Source organism: Astyanax mexicanus, chromosome 16 (genome assembly GCF_023375975.1).
Source record: "Astyanax mexicanus isolate ESR-SI-001 chromosome 16, AstMex3_surface, whole genome shotgun sequence".
In the NCBI taxonomy this organism is placed as follows: Eukaryota; Metazoa; Chordata; class Actinopteri; order Characiformes; family Acestrorhamphidae; genus Astyanax; species Astyanax mexicanus.
Window position 1 is genome coordinate 32,739,133 of NC_064423.1, and position 17,280 is coordinate 32,756,412.

Sequence of the window (17,280 nt, forward strand, 5' to 3'; positions counted from 1 at the left end):
TAAAAAGCCGCTTGTGCAATGCTCCGATTCTAGCGTATCCGAAGGTGTCTGAGAGTTTCATTGTGGATACTGATGCGAGCGACCACGGCCTCGGAGCAGTCCTGTCGCAGGTTCAGGACGGCTCCGAGCGCGTAATAGCATACTATAGCCGCCGCCTGGACAAGGCGGAGCGCAACTATTGCGTAACGTGCCGGGAACTACTCGCAGTGGTCGAAAGCCTTAAATATTTCCGAGTGTACGTGTATGGGGTGCCCTTTCTGCTGCGCACCGACCACGCCTCGCTACAGTGGCTCATGCATTTCCGCGAGCCCGAGGGCCAACTCGCGCGCTGGTTATCTAGACTCCAGGAGTTTCGTTTTGATGTTGTGCACCGCCCGGGCCGTGGCCACAGTAACGCGGATGCTTTGTCGTGCCGGCCGTGTGTGGAACTGCACAGCGACCAGGGGAGAAATTTCGAGTCGGAGGTCATGGCGGAGGTCTGCCGCATCCTGGGAATCCATAAGACCAGGACGACGTCCCTTCATCCGCAGAGTGACGGACTGGTGGAACGTTTTAACCGCACGCTGGCGGCGCAGTTGGCCATGGTGTCGGACAAGAACCAGCGTGACTGGGACAGGCACCTGCCGCTGTGCAGGAGACGACGGGATTCACGCCGGTAGTGCTGCTGGCCTGTCGCTCCGCTGTGCAGGAGACGACGGGATTCACGCCGGCTCTGCTTATGTTCGGGCGCGAACTGAGGACGCCGGTCTCCCTGGCTTTTGGGGCGCCTCCAGGCTGCCGCGGGCACAGAGGCCGCCCGCCCGCCTTAATGACTTTGTTTGCGACTGATTGTAAAAAAAAAAAAAAAAAAAAAAAAAAAAAAAAGTTCTGTTGTACACGGGGTTTGTCTTGGGTTGGTGGGGTCGCCGGGATGGCTGACCCTTGGGAGGGGGGCTATGTGGCGGCTCTGGGTTGTGTGTGTGGCTGCCTGCAGGCATGTTTCTGTTCTCCTGTGTGCGAGGATGACAGGGGTGGGGCATCTCCCTTGGGAGGGGTTATGCAGAGAGGGTGGGCACCACTCTGGATCTGCCATCTGGGAGACACACAGCTGGGTTGGTGGCTTTGGGCTATTTGAGTTCTGTGGGTTGATGGTTTTAGCTCTCCTAGTCTTGTTAAAGACTGTAAGTGAGTGGCAAGCCTGTTTAATAAAAGAGCTTATGAGCGTTCATCATGAGTCTCACGGGTCTTCCTTCCTCTTCCACGCCACAATATCTATGTGTTAAGATGTCTAGGATGTTGTGTTATACATGTGATGCACACTATTATGTATTTACACATGCATATTTTTTTGCACACTTTTTGCCTCTGTATGATGCTGTTTCTGTTAGATATTTTCAATAATCCAGTTCTCACTCATATCACTGCATTCCTGACCCTTTGTCATTGTACACAGAAATAGAACTGCAGTAACTGACCACAATAGAGGAACTCTGGCCACCAGAGACAGTTTGTGTTTGTGCATGTTTGCGAGCTCTGTGAACAGTGAGGGGTTGGTGTGGGGTTGGTGTGGGGTTGCTTGAGCTCTGGCCAAAAGGGGCGGAGCACGGGAGCCAGTACAGCTGTTGACCCGATGGCTCTATATACTGTGTGACCTCGCAGCATGGGAAAAAGCTGCTGTGCTGACAATTTCAGGCTTTTATATGCCTTTATATCATGAATCATTTCAGCAGAGATTTAATCACTTAAAATCAAACTATATTTTTAAACCCTACAAATGCAGGTGTGCAAAACCAATTTTCTAATGTAAAATAATTTATTTACATTCTGAAACATTGAGGGCTTTGAAGCTGTTTGTTGACTCTCTTGTCCAATTAATAGTTTTAGATCGATAAGAGGAATCAGCCCTAAAAACTTCATAATTGACAATAGACATAAAAACTAGACAACCATGATGAAACAAAAGGTTTAAAGGATGCAACATGTTTGACTTGTATTTAGAAAAATATAAATTTAAAAATGTTAACGAAAAGTTCGGAAAATTGCCAATTTTATGATTTTATTCATTATATTTTGACAGTTGCATATTTTCTTACATTTTTTAAAATATTTATTACAATTACAATTAAGATTTTTAGTAACGTTTCTTATTCAACATTAAACCTTAAGTAATGTTCTCAAGATATAGGCGTGTAATATCAGGCAGATCAATTGATATGATTCTCAGATTTGAGACATTAAAGAGTAAAAATGTAAAAAAAAGAGAAATGTACAACCGAGGCAGAGACAGAGTTAGTGAACAGAGCTGTGTTATTATGTATTATGTTATTATGTAGTTTTAAGGGGTCAGGCCACGACCCAGCATAGTAGTAAGAGAGCAGCTGGGAACAGACGCCCCAGCGCTGATTACTGGTGATTACTGATCAGCCACACCTGCTGTTCCCTGTATAACAAGCTCACACTAACAAATCACTGCTGCACTTTTGTAGAGAGAGGAAAAGATGAAAAATACACTAGAAGAAGTAAAAGAACAAAAAAATATATATGAGTAATGAAAAGAAATGAAAGTTATTGGCTTATTGACTTTTAACTTTGACTTTTTCAAGCATATATCAAGCATATTTGAAGTCACAGGCCAAATACTCTACAATAAAACAATTAATGAAATATACCACTTGATTATTTTCATTCACACACCATTTTACTTGACTTACTATCTTTATGTATCTTTGAAAGTGTTGTGTAAACTAAGTTTTTCAAATTGATGTTTCATTTCATGATGTCCCTTAATATTAAACTCCTTAATTACGGCAACTTAAGACTCTTTGGCCCGTTTTTCTGCTCTACAACTGAGCACTCTCTCCGCTTTTAGACTCTTTGGCCTGTTTTTTGTGCTACAACTAAGCACTCTCTCTCTGCTTTTTGACTCTTTGGCCCGTTTTTCTGCGCTACAACTGCGCACCCTCTCCGCTTTTAGACTCTTTGGCCTGTTTTTCTGTGCTACAACTGAACTCTCTCTCCGCTTTTAGACTCTTTGGCCTGTTTTTCTGTGCTACAACTTCACCCTCACCACTTTTAGACTCTTTGGCCCGTTTTTCTGCGCTACAATTGCGCACCCTCTCTGCTTTTAGACTCTTTGGCCCGTTTTTCTGCGCTACAACTGCGAACCCTCTCCGCTTTTAGACTCTTTGGCCCGTTTTTCTGCGCTACAACTGAGCACTCTCTCCGCTTTTAGACTCTTTGGCCTGTTTTTCTGCGCTACAACTGCGCACCCTCTCTGCTTTTAGACTCTTTGGCCCGTTTTTCTGCGCTACAACTGCGAACCCTCTCCGCTTTTAGACTCTTTGGCCCGTTTTTCTGCGCTACAACAGAGCACTCTCTTCGCTTTTAGACTCTTTGGCCCGTATTTTCTGTGCTACAACTTCACTCTCGCCGCTTTTAGACTCTTTGGCCTGTTTCTGACACCTAGCGTTCAAACTTTAAATCTCACATTATAAAAACCTGCTGAACTTTCATTCTATTTCTAAAATACCTTGCGGGCCGCTCCAAAAAAGGAAACGGGCCGCAAATGGCCCGCGGGCCGTAGTTTGGACACCCCTGAGTTACAGCATTGTTTTCAGCCCCAACACTGAGGGTAGTTTTGTGTCTATTGTCTTGCTTTGTTTGTGTAATCTATTTTGTGTGGCTCCTTTATTTGCTTCCCCCCTCCTTCACTTCATTGGGTTGCCGGTTTGAATACAGTATCCGACACACACACAATCATTCTTGTCTCCTGTTCCCGCTTCAAATTGCCAGTTTTTAAATTAATTTTCCCATTTAAACAAGATAAGTAAACGTGGAGCTCTGCTCTTCAGTCCATTCTAATACATTAGTATTATATATACTGCATATATAGTGTTGACTGTGTAGGCTTATACACCATTTAAAAATCATCAAATAGGATAGATCTACACATTATCGTCAGAACATAGTACATGGACATGCCAGAAATCATGGGACAGGAATTTGTATAATGGAAGATAAAGAGCGCTGCATTGACTATGACCTATGGGATGTGTGTGGTCTTCTACATTGGATGTAGATGTGATTTCTGGTCACAATCATTAAAACATACTGCACTGTCAACTGTGGGGATGGGAATGCCTTCGATTACAAATTCTCAGGTTTAAAGGTGACACTGTGGATTGAACAATGTTTTAAGTGTCCACACAATTTCAGTCTAAGATGCTGCCACTATGATCAGGAGATCGCTGGTTTGAATCCTGGTCATGCAGCTTGCCATCAGCTGCCAGAGCTCTGAGAGAGCACAATTGGCCTTGCGTTTTCTGGATGGATAGATGGCACTCTTTCCCTCATCACTCTGTGGGCTGATGTATCGGAACTGAGCAATGCTTCATCAGCGACAGTTAAAAAAAGAGTAGTGGGTAGTGGCTGATTTCACATGTGTCGGAGGAGGTATGTGCTAATTTTCACCCTCCTTGTGTTGAGGCATCACTAGATGAAAATTGGCCTAGTTAAATTTGAAAAAAGAACTCTGAGTAATCAATCACATACTGCTATCACATGATGTTTGCCATGTTAATTTGTTATAAAACCAGGACATCTTTCACCATCTTTCCTCTTTCTCCTTTAGAGTGAACATTCTGAGATAAACAGGCCAACAGAAATGGTCCAATTTGAACAAACAGCAAAGTTAAAGCATGTTTTCCTTCGTAATAACAATGACCATAGACTGTATATAAAGATGGACGCCGTGTCGCCGTTCCCATTCATTCAATGAAAATGAAGCCAAAATCTTCCACCATTTTGGCGATTCAGAGACCAGAGTCTGCGCAGTAGAGACCAGAGGAGGGAGAAAGGCTGTGGAGAGACCGCCTACTCATTTAAATAACCCCGCCCCTGAGGGCTGCCTCACGGTCACAGACTGCAGAGCGGGGCGGAGCGGAGCTGACGGTCTGTTATTGGTCCCGCCCATAAGCAGCCCTTTTACCATAACCACACCTTTTTTGAATAGAGCCGAATAAAGCTCTAAAAACCGAATTCTGTGGGGATATAAAAATTTGACAATATAAGCAGAGGTTACACTAGCTGTTGCATTTAAATAATGGAGGTAGAATTACAGTATATTAGAAAAAAACGTGATTGAAAGTTGTCTGTTTTGCCATTGAAACCTATGGGGATGGGTGGAGTTACACAGCTTTCTGCGGCCGAACAGCAGGGGGCGCCCGACCTGTGGTGGCTTCACTTTTAAGAGACGATGCTCTGTCCAGCTATATACAGTCTATGACAATGACACTTCAGAGATTCACGGCCGTGTTGCAGCAGTGATGAAATACAGTTGTAATAGTGAGGAATGAAGATCTAGACCTGCCAACAGGTCATTAGAGTTGAAGGTGTTACAAAATAATACAAAGGATCAGTTCTCGCATCAAGACGATAGGATTTCTTCAAACGGGTCTTAAAATATATACAGTATCTGTTTCTCATCTTTGTTTCTTTGTCATCTGTTTCTTTCTTTGTCTGCTGAATTTCTTTCCTATGCACATTTCTGATTATACATCTCACCATCTCACTCACAGTCTAGTGCAGCGTTTCTCAACCTTTTTTCTATCACGACACCCTTTAAAAGTATGCAAAATCTCAAGGCACCCCAGTTTACAAATGGGGGGCGGGGGGGGGGGGGATTGGTGGCGCAATACTTCAGGTGAGAACGAGGAGAGTTGCTGGCGGAATATTTTATTTCAGGTGAGAAGGGGGGGTGGGGGGGTTATTTACAATTAGCGCGAAACCTGCTGACTTTTCAAACGAGTGAAATACTCTGCTACACTCACTGCTGAACTACCACTGGATGAAGAAGTTAATGGCTCCGATTCAGAGTTATCTGAACCTGCAGTCTTCTTTTAAAAAAACGTTCCATGCGAGCTTGAGCGCTTCACACTACTCTCGCAGTGCATCGCGTGGGGGAAAAACTTTACAGTGTGTCCCAATTTAGGGGCCGCATCCTTCGGAGGCTGTATTCGAAGACAGATTGCGTCACAGCTGCGCAGTAATACACCGCCTATCTCTGTGGGTCGCATCCTCCAGAGTATGCTGCCTGTGAATTGGGACACACCCCGACACGCGCTGACTCTGGAAAGGAAATATGCAGGTGATGCGCAATATTTTGACGGCACCCCCGATGAAGCCAGACGGCACCCCAGGGTGCCGCGGCACCCTGGTTGAGAAACACTGGTCTAGTGAACCAGACCCCCTTATTTTTTTGTGTGCTTGTTTTGAAACAGTATGTAAATGCATTAGAGATTGTATGCTCTATTTAATGGGATATCCATTAAGACAATTTCACTTATTTACACTCTGTGGAGTCATTAAATCTTTTTTTTCTTAGAATCTTTTCTTGGTCTTCCATCTCATCAAAACTTTCTGCGTTCCTGTAAATTGCTCTTAACTACATTACGAACTAAAGAAAAAAACTTCTTATATGCTATCTTCTTATAGCTGCTTTTTAGGCTTCAATCTTTTTTATTATTTCAATTTTCACAGTGCTGTGCAGCTGAGACCATGGCAAATGATTGTAGGGAAATGATTTGGAGATTTATAGCGGACGCACCTGCGAGAATTTATTGAAACAAATAGACAAAGAAACAAAAAGTGAAACAAAAAGAAATGCTGAGAACATGGAGGTAGCAAAAAAACAAGGAAACACATAACCTGACTGAGGTAAGACGAACAAACTCGTACAGGGGAAACAGGTACAAGGGAACTATTTATACATGGAAAAATGAATATGGAAAACATGGAAACGGGAAACACCTGGTACCAGGTAACAAAGGGGCGGGGCTACAAACGAACATGTGAGCAACAGGGCATGTGCAGAGGAGGGTAAATAAACACAGGGACAGACCAGAAAGACGCAAAAACAGGACGAGACTGTGACAGGCCTTAACTAATGAAAATTGTGAACAAGCCGGTATTTTTAACAAAATATCTAAAACCTTTTAACTCATTAAAAACTGTTATTGCCACTAAAATAAAGCTTCGGTCCCATAAATCCTAAATGCTTGACTAGCAATAAACTGGTAACCAGGCAGACCAAGAAGGTGTTACAGTCTGGCAGAGGCAGTCCTGGAAAGCCCATGCTGTGTGTGGATGAGCATTATCCTGCTGAAAAACGAGAGGCAGCACATGTGGCCACTGCAGGATGTATTGCACATTTTGCTGAGCTGTTAGTGTCCCATGTATCACTAATAGGAGTGACCGACTGCGGTATGTGATAGATCCCAAGATTATCACACCAGCTGTTGGGGAAGTGTGTTGCTCAATAGCAGGATTGAAGCTCTCAGCACAAGGCCTCCATACTTGAACCCAACTAGCAATAGATCCCAACCAGATACTGGATCCAGACGACAGCAACCCAAGGTTTTCATTCATGACACCACTGCAAAAAAAAGGCAACCATGGATGGATTAAAGTTAGCTTATAGTGAAGGCAATTAGTTGAACCATCAACTAAGAACCATCAGGCCTCTTCTCAAAGTCTGTAAACTGGGCGAAATGTCTTTTAGAATTTGTTGCAGAGTCTTGTGTGGTGGAGAATTATCTCTCAGCTTGAGTCTGAACTTTTATTGGTGTTTTTCTATACATATAATCCATATGGTGCCTCAGCTTTGCTCCCTACAGTGCTACACCTCAGACATGTTTATTAGGCGCTATATTTCTATTTATGAAGCTTCTTCTTAGCTGTGCTTGAAAGTGTTGGTATTCTCAGCATTCGCTGCTGTCTTATACTCTTATACAGCCGTCTTTGTGGCCGGCCGGCTCTCGCACAAAAGAGCTGTGTGGACTTTGCACTAAATTGCAGGTTAAATAAAAAATAACCTCCTTTCTCCATTCAAGCGCTTAGGCAAGATTCACAGTGTAGTCAGACAAGGTTCAGCTCAGGACTTGTGCCTGGAATCTGGCCCTGTGTCTGGCCGGCTCTGTGGAACATCTAGACAGGCTCAGTCGGGCTTGTCCATCAGGGAACATTGGAGAAGAGTACTATAAAGTTAAAAAGACTATCCTGCTAAAAAAGTTTATTTTACTTTCGCTGGAGTAAGAGTGTCTACTGTCCAAAGAAGAGTTTCTACCAGATTTTGGAAGATTGCTGTGAGGATTTGACAACATTGGACTGCATTTAGTGACCTCAGTGAGGTCAGGATGTTGGATAATCACCACCTCACCTCGCAGTGCCTAACTCATTATTCATCCTAAAGATACAGATGGAGCACCATATAGTGTAGAGAAAGAGATATAAGTTGTGAACAGATGAAGAAAGCATGCAAATATAGAACATACTTCTGCTGGCTTTATTGAGTCACACATTGTGTCCAAAAGTTTAGCGTGATGCTACAGACTAGTAGCTCTCCAGCCCAGAGGGTTGTTGAATACAATTGCAGAACAATTCATCTCAAAGTAAGTAGACCCGAGAACAAAGAGAAATAAATATATAAATAACCTCACAGCTCCTGATGCGGGATTGAACCCAGGTCGTCAGGGTCGCGGTCTAATACACTACCGCTGCTCCGGCTGGTGAATTGGGACACGGCCGGGGAAAAAAACGCCCTTATAAGAGATAGGGAGCCCAAGAACAGGCGGAAATCAAGAACGGTCGGAAACTAAAGTCACGTGCGACAGAGAGACAGGGGAGGAATATAAACAAAAGCTCTCCAGAGAAGTATTTTATGTTTTTTTTTTTTCATTATTGTTCATTATAGTTCAAACAACCTCACGGGCCAGATGTTTCATGCTTCCGGGCCACATCTGGCCCACGGGCCGCCTATTGCCAACCACTCTCCTACACTTTTTGACCTATTTTTCCTAATAAATAATAAAGTGGTTTTATGATTGTCCTCCTTTCTTTATGTTGAGAACCTGAAAAAAGCTCAGCCATAACATCAGGTGTTGATTAAAAGAAGAAAGAATTATGTTTTAAATAGAATGTAAGTGAGAGTACAAATACTTCAGAGTTCTTACAATATATCAGAATAACATAAAAAAAAAAAAGATTTCTTGAGAAAAAATAAAGAAAGTAAGTACCAATATTAGTCTTTAGGGAAAACTAACTGTTGGAATTGTTGGGATACTAGAGATGGAAAGACAGTTTAGGGAAGAAATGAGAGGCAGAGCTGTTAAAACATTGAAATGTTGAATATTGCAACTAGCAAGTGAAGGTGCTAGACCTGTGGTGGCTTCATTTTTGTAGATGTTGCACTGTCCATACTTAAAGTATGATATATACAGTGTATAAACTATACACTACAGTACATAGCATATATAGTATAAATATCCAGACGTCTCTCAGCTTAATGTTTGTAGATATTGCACTGTGCATAGTTATAGTATATATATATATATATATATATATATATATATATATATATATATATATATATATATATAGACACAGTATATACACTATACACTTCAGTATGTAGCATATGTAGTACTGGTATATACAATCATTGGTGTGCACAAACCCCTCTCCTGATTTTGGAGAAAACATTTGATATGCAGATGTCCAGGCATCTCTCCAAGAACAATTTGAAGCAGCTTCATTTTTGACAGTGTAGTGAAAATTACACAGAATGACCTGAAGTTGCATTAATCTGAAAATAACTTTTTTGGACCGTATTCTGCTGCAGTGCCTGTGGATTCATAGATAACGGAAAAGGACTTTCTTGCTTTCAATTCCACAGCTGCTGATAATGGATCTTTCTCAATTTGGGAGGAAAAAATATCAAGAGAACTCATGCCATCAGTTGCTCCCCCTAGTCATAGACAGAGAGACATAAAAGCTGTCATTTCTTCAAATCCATGCAGCAGCTAGTTTGAAATCCATGTGCTTTAATTGCCTACCTTTCCACACGTTTGCAGCTCTAATCAGAGTGAATTGTATCTCTTATTGAGCTGTAATGTCTGTATGTTATATTGTTGATGACGGGCTCGTCAGTTCAGCCTGCAGGTCACGAGTAATTAGTGGATCTACAGGAGTGATTCAGGCATGCTAATTAAAATCGATTCGGAAAGTTGCCCCAAGCATGTTGACCTGAAATCAGTGAAGTGTAGTGTTTGTGGGTATCTTGCTGGTGTGAACGTACACCTGAGGTGGTCTCACCCACGCTGTGAGACCACTGAGGCATAAAGTGCCAAATGCACAGTATCACCTTGCTAGTGTGAAGTCCAGTTGGGAGTTTTTTACATGAGTTCTTAGTTTGCATGTGAAACTTTTGGTTACAGAGTGTTTTCTCCCATTTATATTGCTGTATTTAGCTTGTCAGCTTATATTGTCGATCAGTTTTAATCTGTCTTGGTGTTTTGTGATAAATTTGATACAATAAAAAATACATTTTGGGGTGGACTTAATGGACTAAGGTGCTGCCATTATGATCCGAAGATCGCCGGTTCAAATTGCGGATCATTCTTCTTTAGCATCAGCAGCCGGAGTCAGAGAGAGAGAACAGTTGGCTTTGCTCTCTCTGAGTGGGTAGATGCTCCCTGCATCAATCATGTTATAATATGTATATTGGTCAGCACTGGCCTCTCTGTTGGCTGATGTATCAGAACTTGGTTGTTGTGCTTTCCTCAGAGTGCATTTTTAATACTGTGATGGATCAATAGCAGCTTGATTTTGATACATATGGAAGCGCATTTATACCAAGTAGTACAGAATAGACTAACCTCTGTTATTTTTCTGGTTTAATACACAGATTCACTAAAGTTGGACTAAAAGCCCTTAAACAACCACATCTAAAAGTTCTAAGCTTCCGAGACTCATGAGTGAGGAACTAGTATCATGTTCCTTGACCTTTGCCTTGTCCTAGAGAAGCTAAGAAACACTGCACTGACCTGTGGGTTATGTGTGTCAGGCTTTCTGCACTGAATATGGATGTGATTTTCTTTTTCTGCTAGAGTTGCTTTAGAGTCTATTTGAATGGACAATTCCAGCCAGACACCACCAGTCACAATCATTACCACCCACTGCTGTTCCTTCGCTCTGTCCACTGTGAGTCATAATGCCTTCTATAATGTATTCCCGGTACACATGTGACACTTTTTATGAGGAATTGTAAATGCACAACCGTCCCGCGCCCACTACCAGGCCTCGCTCCAACTGGCCAGTGTTCAACCTCACCCACAAGATAATAGAACTGTCTGAACTGCTGCAAACTACTTGTTTTATACCTCACATCACTGTCTTTTCATTGTCTACCACTCTCCCACTGAGACCTAGCAGAAGAGCTTCATTAAAACTGCTGGTGCAAGAATCAGGCAATACGAGCCACCTGCCCGAATCAGAATGCCGGTGCTAGCTGGAGAACGTTGTGTATAGCGTGCTTTGGTATTACTGCCTCAGACTGGAACATATTGATCGCATTTCTTGCTTTAATAACTCTGCCAAATCTTAGCTTTAAGGATAGCCTGGAGGCTCACTGAAGGCATGATCGCCTGTGGAGGTTGTTAATCCAGACAGTCGTTCGGAAGAGCACTTCACAGCAAAGTTTTCTCTGTTTTTCTGACCTTTTTATCTTTTTGTGTTTTCCAGGTCAATTGTGCTTACGTGACCGTCTGACATTTCGCTTCTGCCAGACCCTCCAGTGGCTCGGCCGATGTGACCAGGCAGCCGTGCAGGCTCAGTGCTGTAAAACGTGCGAGCAGCAACACCGCGGCAACCACCGCGCCACACACCGCTGAAATGGAACGAGGCACTGCACAGGTTCCGACGAGGGAGGGACGGGTTTAAACCAGGGAATTTCTCTCTTTCGTTCATATACACAAACTTTTTCACACGCATGGACGAAAGGCCGAGCCTTTGTATGTCCGGCCTTTATGTTGGCTTGTTGTTGCCATTGAGCAGCTTCAAAAGAGAAGAGGAGTGTTTTGTCCCCGGTGGTTGCTCTGACCGCCTGTTTCTTTACCAACGTCACCAGCTTTAACACGCCGCGCCACATCACACATGGGTGATTTCAGGGACCGTTCCATTATCGACTGAAGGAAGCTCATTCACTGAAAGCAGTTCTAACTTTTCTCACAATAAAACAGTCCGTCGATCTCGCTCACGGGAACAATTTGTCCAGAATGGCGGCAGTTGATAATCCAAGGGCATTCACGAATCTCTTTGGTTGCCTGAGAACTGAATATAAAAAGAACCTTGCAGTGTCACTGCGCAACTCTGCCAACTTCTTTATGTGGCCTTCTGTACTTTTTACTTCTGTGCATTTAAATTCTGACAATAGGTCTCTCTGTAGTTTTCGAGTTTCTACTGAACTTAGCATACATATTAGCATACAGCTAATAGCATTAGCATTCAAGTGTTAACTACAAGATGAGCTAAAAAAAAAAAAAAAGAAAAGAAAAGCTCAAACAGTGCTTTATGCTGATTGCAGTTGTTAATTGTACATGATACTAGCAGAACTACAAAAAGCCTAAGCCTAAGGAAATGGTGCTGCAGAAATAACCTGGTGCTACAGGCAGCTTTGTGCCCCCAACTCAGCTAGGAATGAATTGGTGGGCCAGTGCCTCTGTCTACTTGAATTTTGTTCAGACTATTGGTTGGATTTGTCTTTTGAAACGTCTAGTAAGCCAGCAGTATCCTTCAGAATACAAGATACAAGGTAAACTAAACTGATGTGATGTGAACCAATCACAATCAAGGTATTTGTTCACCTGTCCAGTCTTGATTAAGAGCTGAGGCAGTCAGAAAAAGGTTCATCTGGAAATAGAGGTCTCAGAACCATTGACGCTGTCCAATAGAACCAGTTGAAGTCTGTGGGAGGTATCTGAACCAACAATATGGTGGCTAGTACCAGTCAAAAAGAGGGTGAGGCCTCAGAACAAATGAGGTACTGGTTAGGACCAATTAGACATCTCCAAACCACCTCCTAACCTCAGAACCTCCTCTTGACCTCCTCCTAGAATCTTGGAACAAACAACAAAGTGATTGGACTAATCACTGTCTGTGGGTCAGACAACAAATAAGGTGGTAAATAGGGTCAATTGTGGTCATGCAAAGGAGAAGGATTGAGAACCATTTCCTAAACTTAGAACCTTGTTTTGATCCTCTCTTAAATAAGAGATCTTAGAGAATAACAACAGAGTATTTAGGACTAATTATTGCAAAAAAAAAAAGACACACCATGGTAATTAGGGCCAATCACAATCAGGAGGCAGTCTTAAAATGTCACACCTTCTTTTTTTTGTTTTACCATCATTGGAAGGTCTTAAAAGGAACAATCATGTTTCAATTACAGTTTGGAGAAGGTGTCTGAAACATCCAGAATCATCTCTTAACTTCAGAACCTTTTTCTGACCTCAGAACCTCTTCTTGACCTCCTCCTGATTTGGAACAGTTGCAAGCAAACAGTACTGTGATTAAGACCAATTACAGAGAGAAGAAAGATCTTAGAAGAACAATGACGTGATTAGGACCAATCGCAATCTGTGTCTTAGAACTAATGAGATGGTGATTAGGGCCAATTCCAGGCAGGGGTTTTGTCCCAGAAGAAACTTCACAGTATTTTCGGCCCAACCACAGTTAGAAACTCACATCCTCTAGTTTTAAAGTTAAATATTAGAGTAAACTTGGTGTTGATTAGATACAATTACAGGTTCAGATTACAGGTAGGTGCACTCTGCACCATAGGATTTAGAATCACTGCGTTTTAGACTAAATTATATTATTCTGCTTTGAAATGTTGTTCTAATTTGAAGGATACTGATGGCTTTAAGATGCATTTAACCTGTATGTGTATTAAATATCCGTTGTGTCCCTACCAGAGGCTTGGTCTTCCAAAAGCATCTTAGCAAAAAGATGATCATTCAGGCTCATTTATTGTCCCTTTACAGACAAAAATGAACAAGTCCATTTCAAAAGTAAAAAATCCATTACATTGGTATGGATGTTAAACAATATGTCCATTAGTGGGCAGCTCACAGTCAAAGGTTTTTAACAACAACAAACATGCCAACAGAAGCAGCGTTCGTGTTCTGCTATTGGTCACTTTGTCTCTTCGATTTCCAATGGTACTCCTCCATTCTGTCCATTTTGGGAAGCGCTTAGAGAATGTGCAAAAATATGGATGAAAAGGATGCAAAGTATTTAGCGCTGAGCATAAATGAGCCTTTAATGGTGGAGCGAGCATCACACCGATCACTCTCTCTATCAGTTAAGATTATCTGAACACTAAGATGCTTTTGGAAAGCTGGTTCATAAAAAAGGTGCCATACAACAACCATTACTGGGTCAACAGATTTTGTAAGGTTTTGTAAAGAACAATTTTGTAAAGAACGAAGTTGTACTCTTGGTGAGGTTTGTTTGGGCAGATTTGAAATCAGTAATTGCCCTCAGGTATGAACCAAAACAACCACACTGAGACCCACAAGATGAGGTGGTCTCTGTCCGGTTTCAAAGGAACTCTGAAGCGGTTTGTTTCTGGTGGTCTTGATTTTTTACCATAGCTATATACCAAGCCATGAACCTGCTCTGACCATTCAGAGGACATATTGTGCTTGCATGGTTTGCTGGGATTCAATTTGGAGTGTTTAAGTTTGTGCCTGTGTGAAAACAAACCAAACCAAGTGAAAAAAAGCTCCAAGTAAATAAACTGATTGATTCAAATCAGAGAAACAAACTTCAGGTGTAAAAACACTCAAAGGTAAGGCTATTCACAACCCTTACATTTTAAAGTGTTGGTCTGTTAAATTGGAAAATAATTTTTACCTTACAAAGTTAATTTGTGTTGTTTGCAATCTTCAGGTTATGTGTTATCCCATGCTACTTTTATTTATATATTGGATAATAACAGTATGTACAGTGTATGTGCCAAGTTTTGCATAATGTGTAAGGTAGCTAAAATGTTTGCAGTTATATTGCCATATATATAAACCACTTTACTTTAGGCTGTTCTAAGTGGCCACTTTATAAGAACTCCATACCTTGTTTCTTTTCAGTTCCATTGTAAAAGAAACATTATTGCTTTCATAAAGAACCATTTTTCTATATTAATAATAATAATGTTTAAACCTGTCCTGCCAATGACTGTAGAAAACATGGATGCTGTAGTCCCATTCCCCTCTATTCTACAGTGGCGTGAAAAAGTATTTGCCCCCTACAGATTTCTTTTGTTTTTGCATTTTTGTCATACTTACATTAAATGATAATTTCATTTATTAAAAGAAAAAAACTATTCAAACCAATATAGCCGTTTGTTGAAAAGTGTTTGTTTGGAAAGCTGAGTTCAATTTCACTACTAACCACAACCAGCCCTGATTACTGCCAGACCTGTAGAATCAAGAAATCACTTAAATAGAACCTGTCTGACAACATGAAGCAGCTAAAAGATCTCAAAAAGCAACACTTTATGCCCCCAATCTGTAGAAACACAAAACAGAGGAGAAAAATGTTATTCACATCTGTCAATCTGAAAAAGATTACAAAGTCATTTCTAAAGCTTTGGGACTCCAGAGGACCACAGTGAGAGCTATTATTCACTAATAGAGAAAACAGATGAATCACTGGTGACTTCAAGCGCAGGCGTACTTGGGTTCTGCAACAGGACAATGACCCAAAGCACACAAACAAGCCCACCTCTAAATGGCTTAAAAAAAATAAAATAAAATTTTTGGAGTGGCCTAGTCAAAGACTGATTGAGATGCTGTGGATGATCTTAAACAGGAGGCTCATGCTGGAAAATCCTCCAAAGTGTCTGAATTAAAACAATTCTGTAAAGAAGAGTGGAACAAAATTCCTCCACAGAGATGTGAAAGACTCGTTGTCAGTTATTGGTAAAGCTGGATTGCGGTTGTTGCCAAGTGTGGCACAACCGAGTTATTAGGTTTAGGTTTAGATTGGTTTGGACAGTTTTTTTCTTTAATAAATAAAATCATCATTTAAAAAGTGCTTTTAGACTGTCCCTGTCCCAGACTGCCTTTATTGAGCATACAGTTCAGCTTAAAGGACCACAAGATACCCAGTTTGTCTAGTGAGTATGATGTTTCTACAGTAAAAGTGCAGTTCATGTAAGTTTTAAACAAAATGGAAAACATGTTCTGCAAACAACAGGTTAAATCCAGCCAATGATCACGAAGCGGAGCTACACATTATACCTCAACCAGCAGGCTTTACCTTTGCAAGATACTTTGCTGACCAAGTTTTCTACAGCTATTGGATCCAGTTATAGGTATAAAATTACAGACTGTATCTCTATCTGACCACAGAACGTCTGTTGGACTATGTCTAATTTAAATGGTGGGCAATTCTCAAAACAGAAAGGCATCTACAAGGTACAAGGGTTTCTAATAAAGTGGCCAACGTCTTCAATCTTGGGTGTTCTAATTGAATTAAATGGAGAGAAATGTGGCTAAAGGTGCTGTAAAGGTGTTTTACCACTTGTCCACCAAAGAACTGGAGACAAATGCCATTCTCAGCAAAGTCTTGTGCATATTTTATAATAAGTACTCTTACATTAGATAAACGCCATGTTGGTATTGTTGGTGTCTTCACGTTTATATGTGTCATTTTTCTACGCTAAGTTTAGAGTGACCTTTCAGCTCCTTCAGTTGGCCTTATCAGAGAAGATGGCCTTCAACGTCATGCTGAGATCCCCCAAAGAGAGAAGACCTCAGCATAAAGGAACACTTGGACGTTTAATGGCTCTCTCTGTAAATAAGGATGACGCATCTACTGAAGGGTTATACTGTCAGCGTATGTACCGATGATTACCACCTGATGTAAGTGAATGAATTAACGTGTTTATTTGGGAAGGCTGGATTGGACAGTCTGCACTGAGATATATAATTGAGGATATATTATTGAAGCTGGGCTGAGACCCATTGAGCTTGCTCTTCTTTCGTTAGTGAAATGTTATCATGCAGTATGGCTGTTTGGTGCATGTGCAATTTACCATTTAATGTCGTACTGAGTTCTTTCCATTCACTTTTTTAATGTTTAGATTTTGTTGTATTTGACTGGGATGGGGCTGAAACTCATGCCTGCAGAACATCCTACTGTTCTTTACTTGTAACACCTTAAAGTTTGTATCATGTGGAATAAATGGTTCTTAAAATCAAATGTGTGCTGTGAAAATATATCTTAAAATGTAATGTTTTTTTTCTGCACCCTTTATGCAAATTAATAAATGATACAATATAGCCAATAGCTAAAAGACATGCCCTACAGAATCTTAATATCAGCACAAACAGTATTGCACAACCCAATACCTTAATATTTAAGAGTTTTATAGAAAGAATACATTAATAAGAATACATAAAT

At 41.3% G+C, this 17,280-nt stretch overlaps 1 protein-coding gene across 1 annotated transcript in view; it reads left to right on the top strand.

Moving 5' to 3' along the window:
* The window catches only part of LOC103030160 (A disintegrin and metalloproteinase with thrombospondin motifs 7), a 150,160-nt gene extending 133,081 nt beyond the window's left edge, over positions 1–17,079 (top strand). Inside the window, exon 24 of the mRNA XM_049465710.1 lies at positions 11,557–17,079. Coding sequence (XP_049321667.1) covers positions 11,557–11,705 — 149 coding nt within the window. The 3' untranslated portion in view covers positions 11,706–17,079. The remainder of the gene's footprint in view (positions 1–11,556) is intronic.
* Positions 17,080–17,280: the final 201 nt, after the last annotated feature.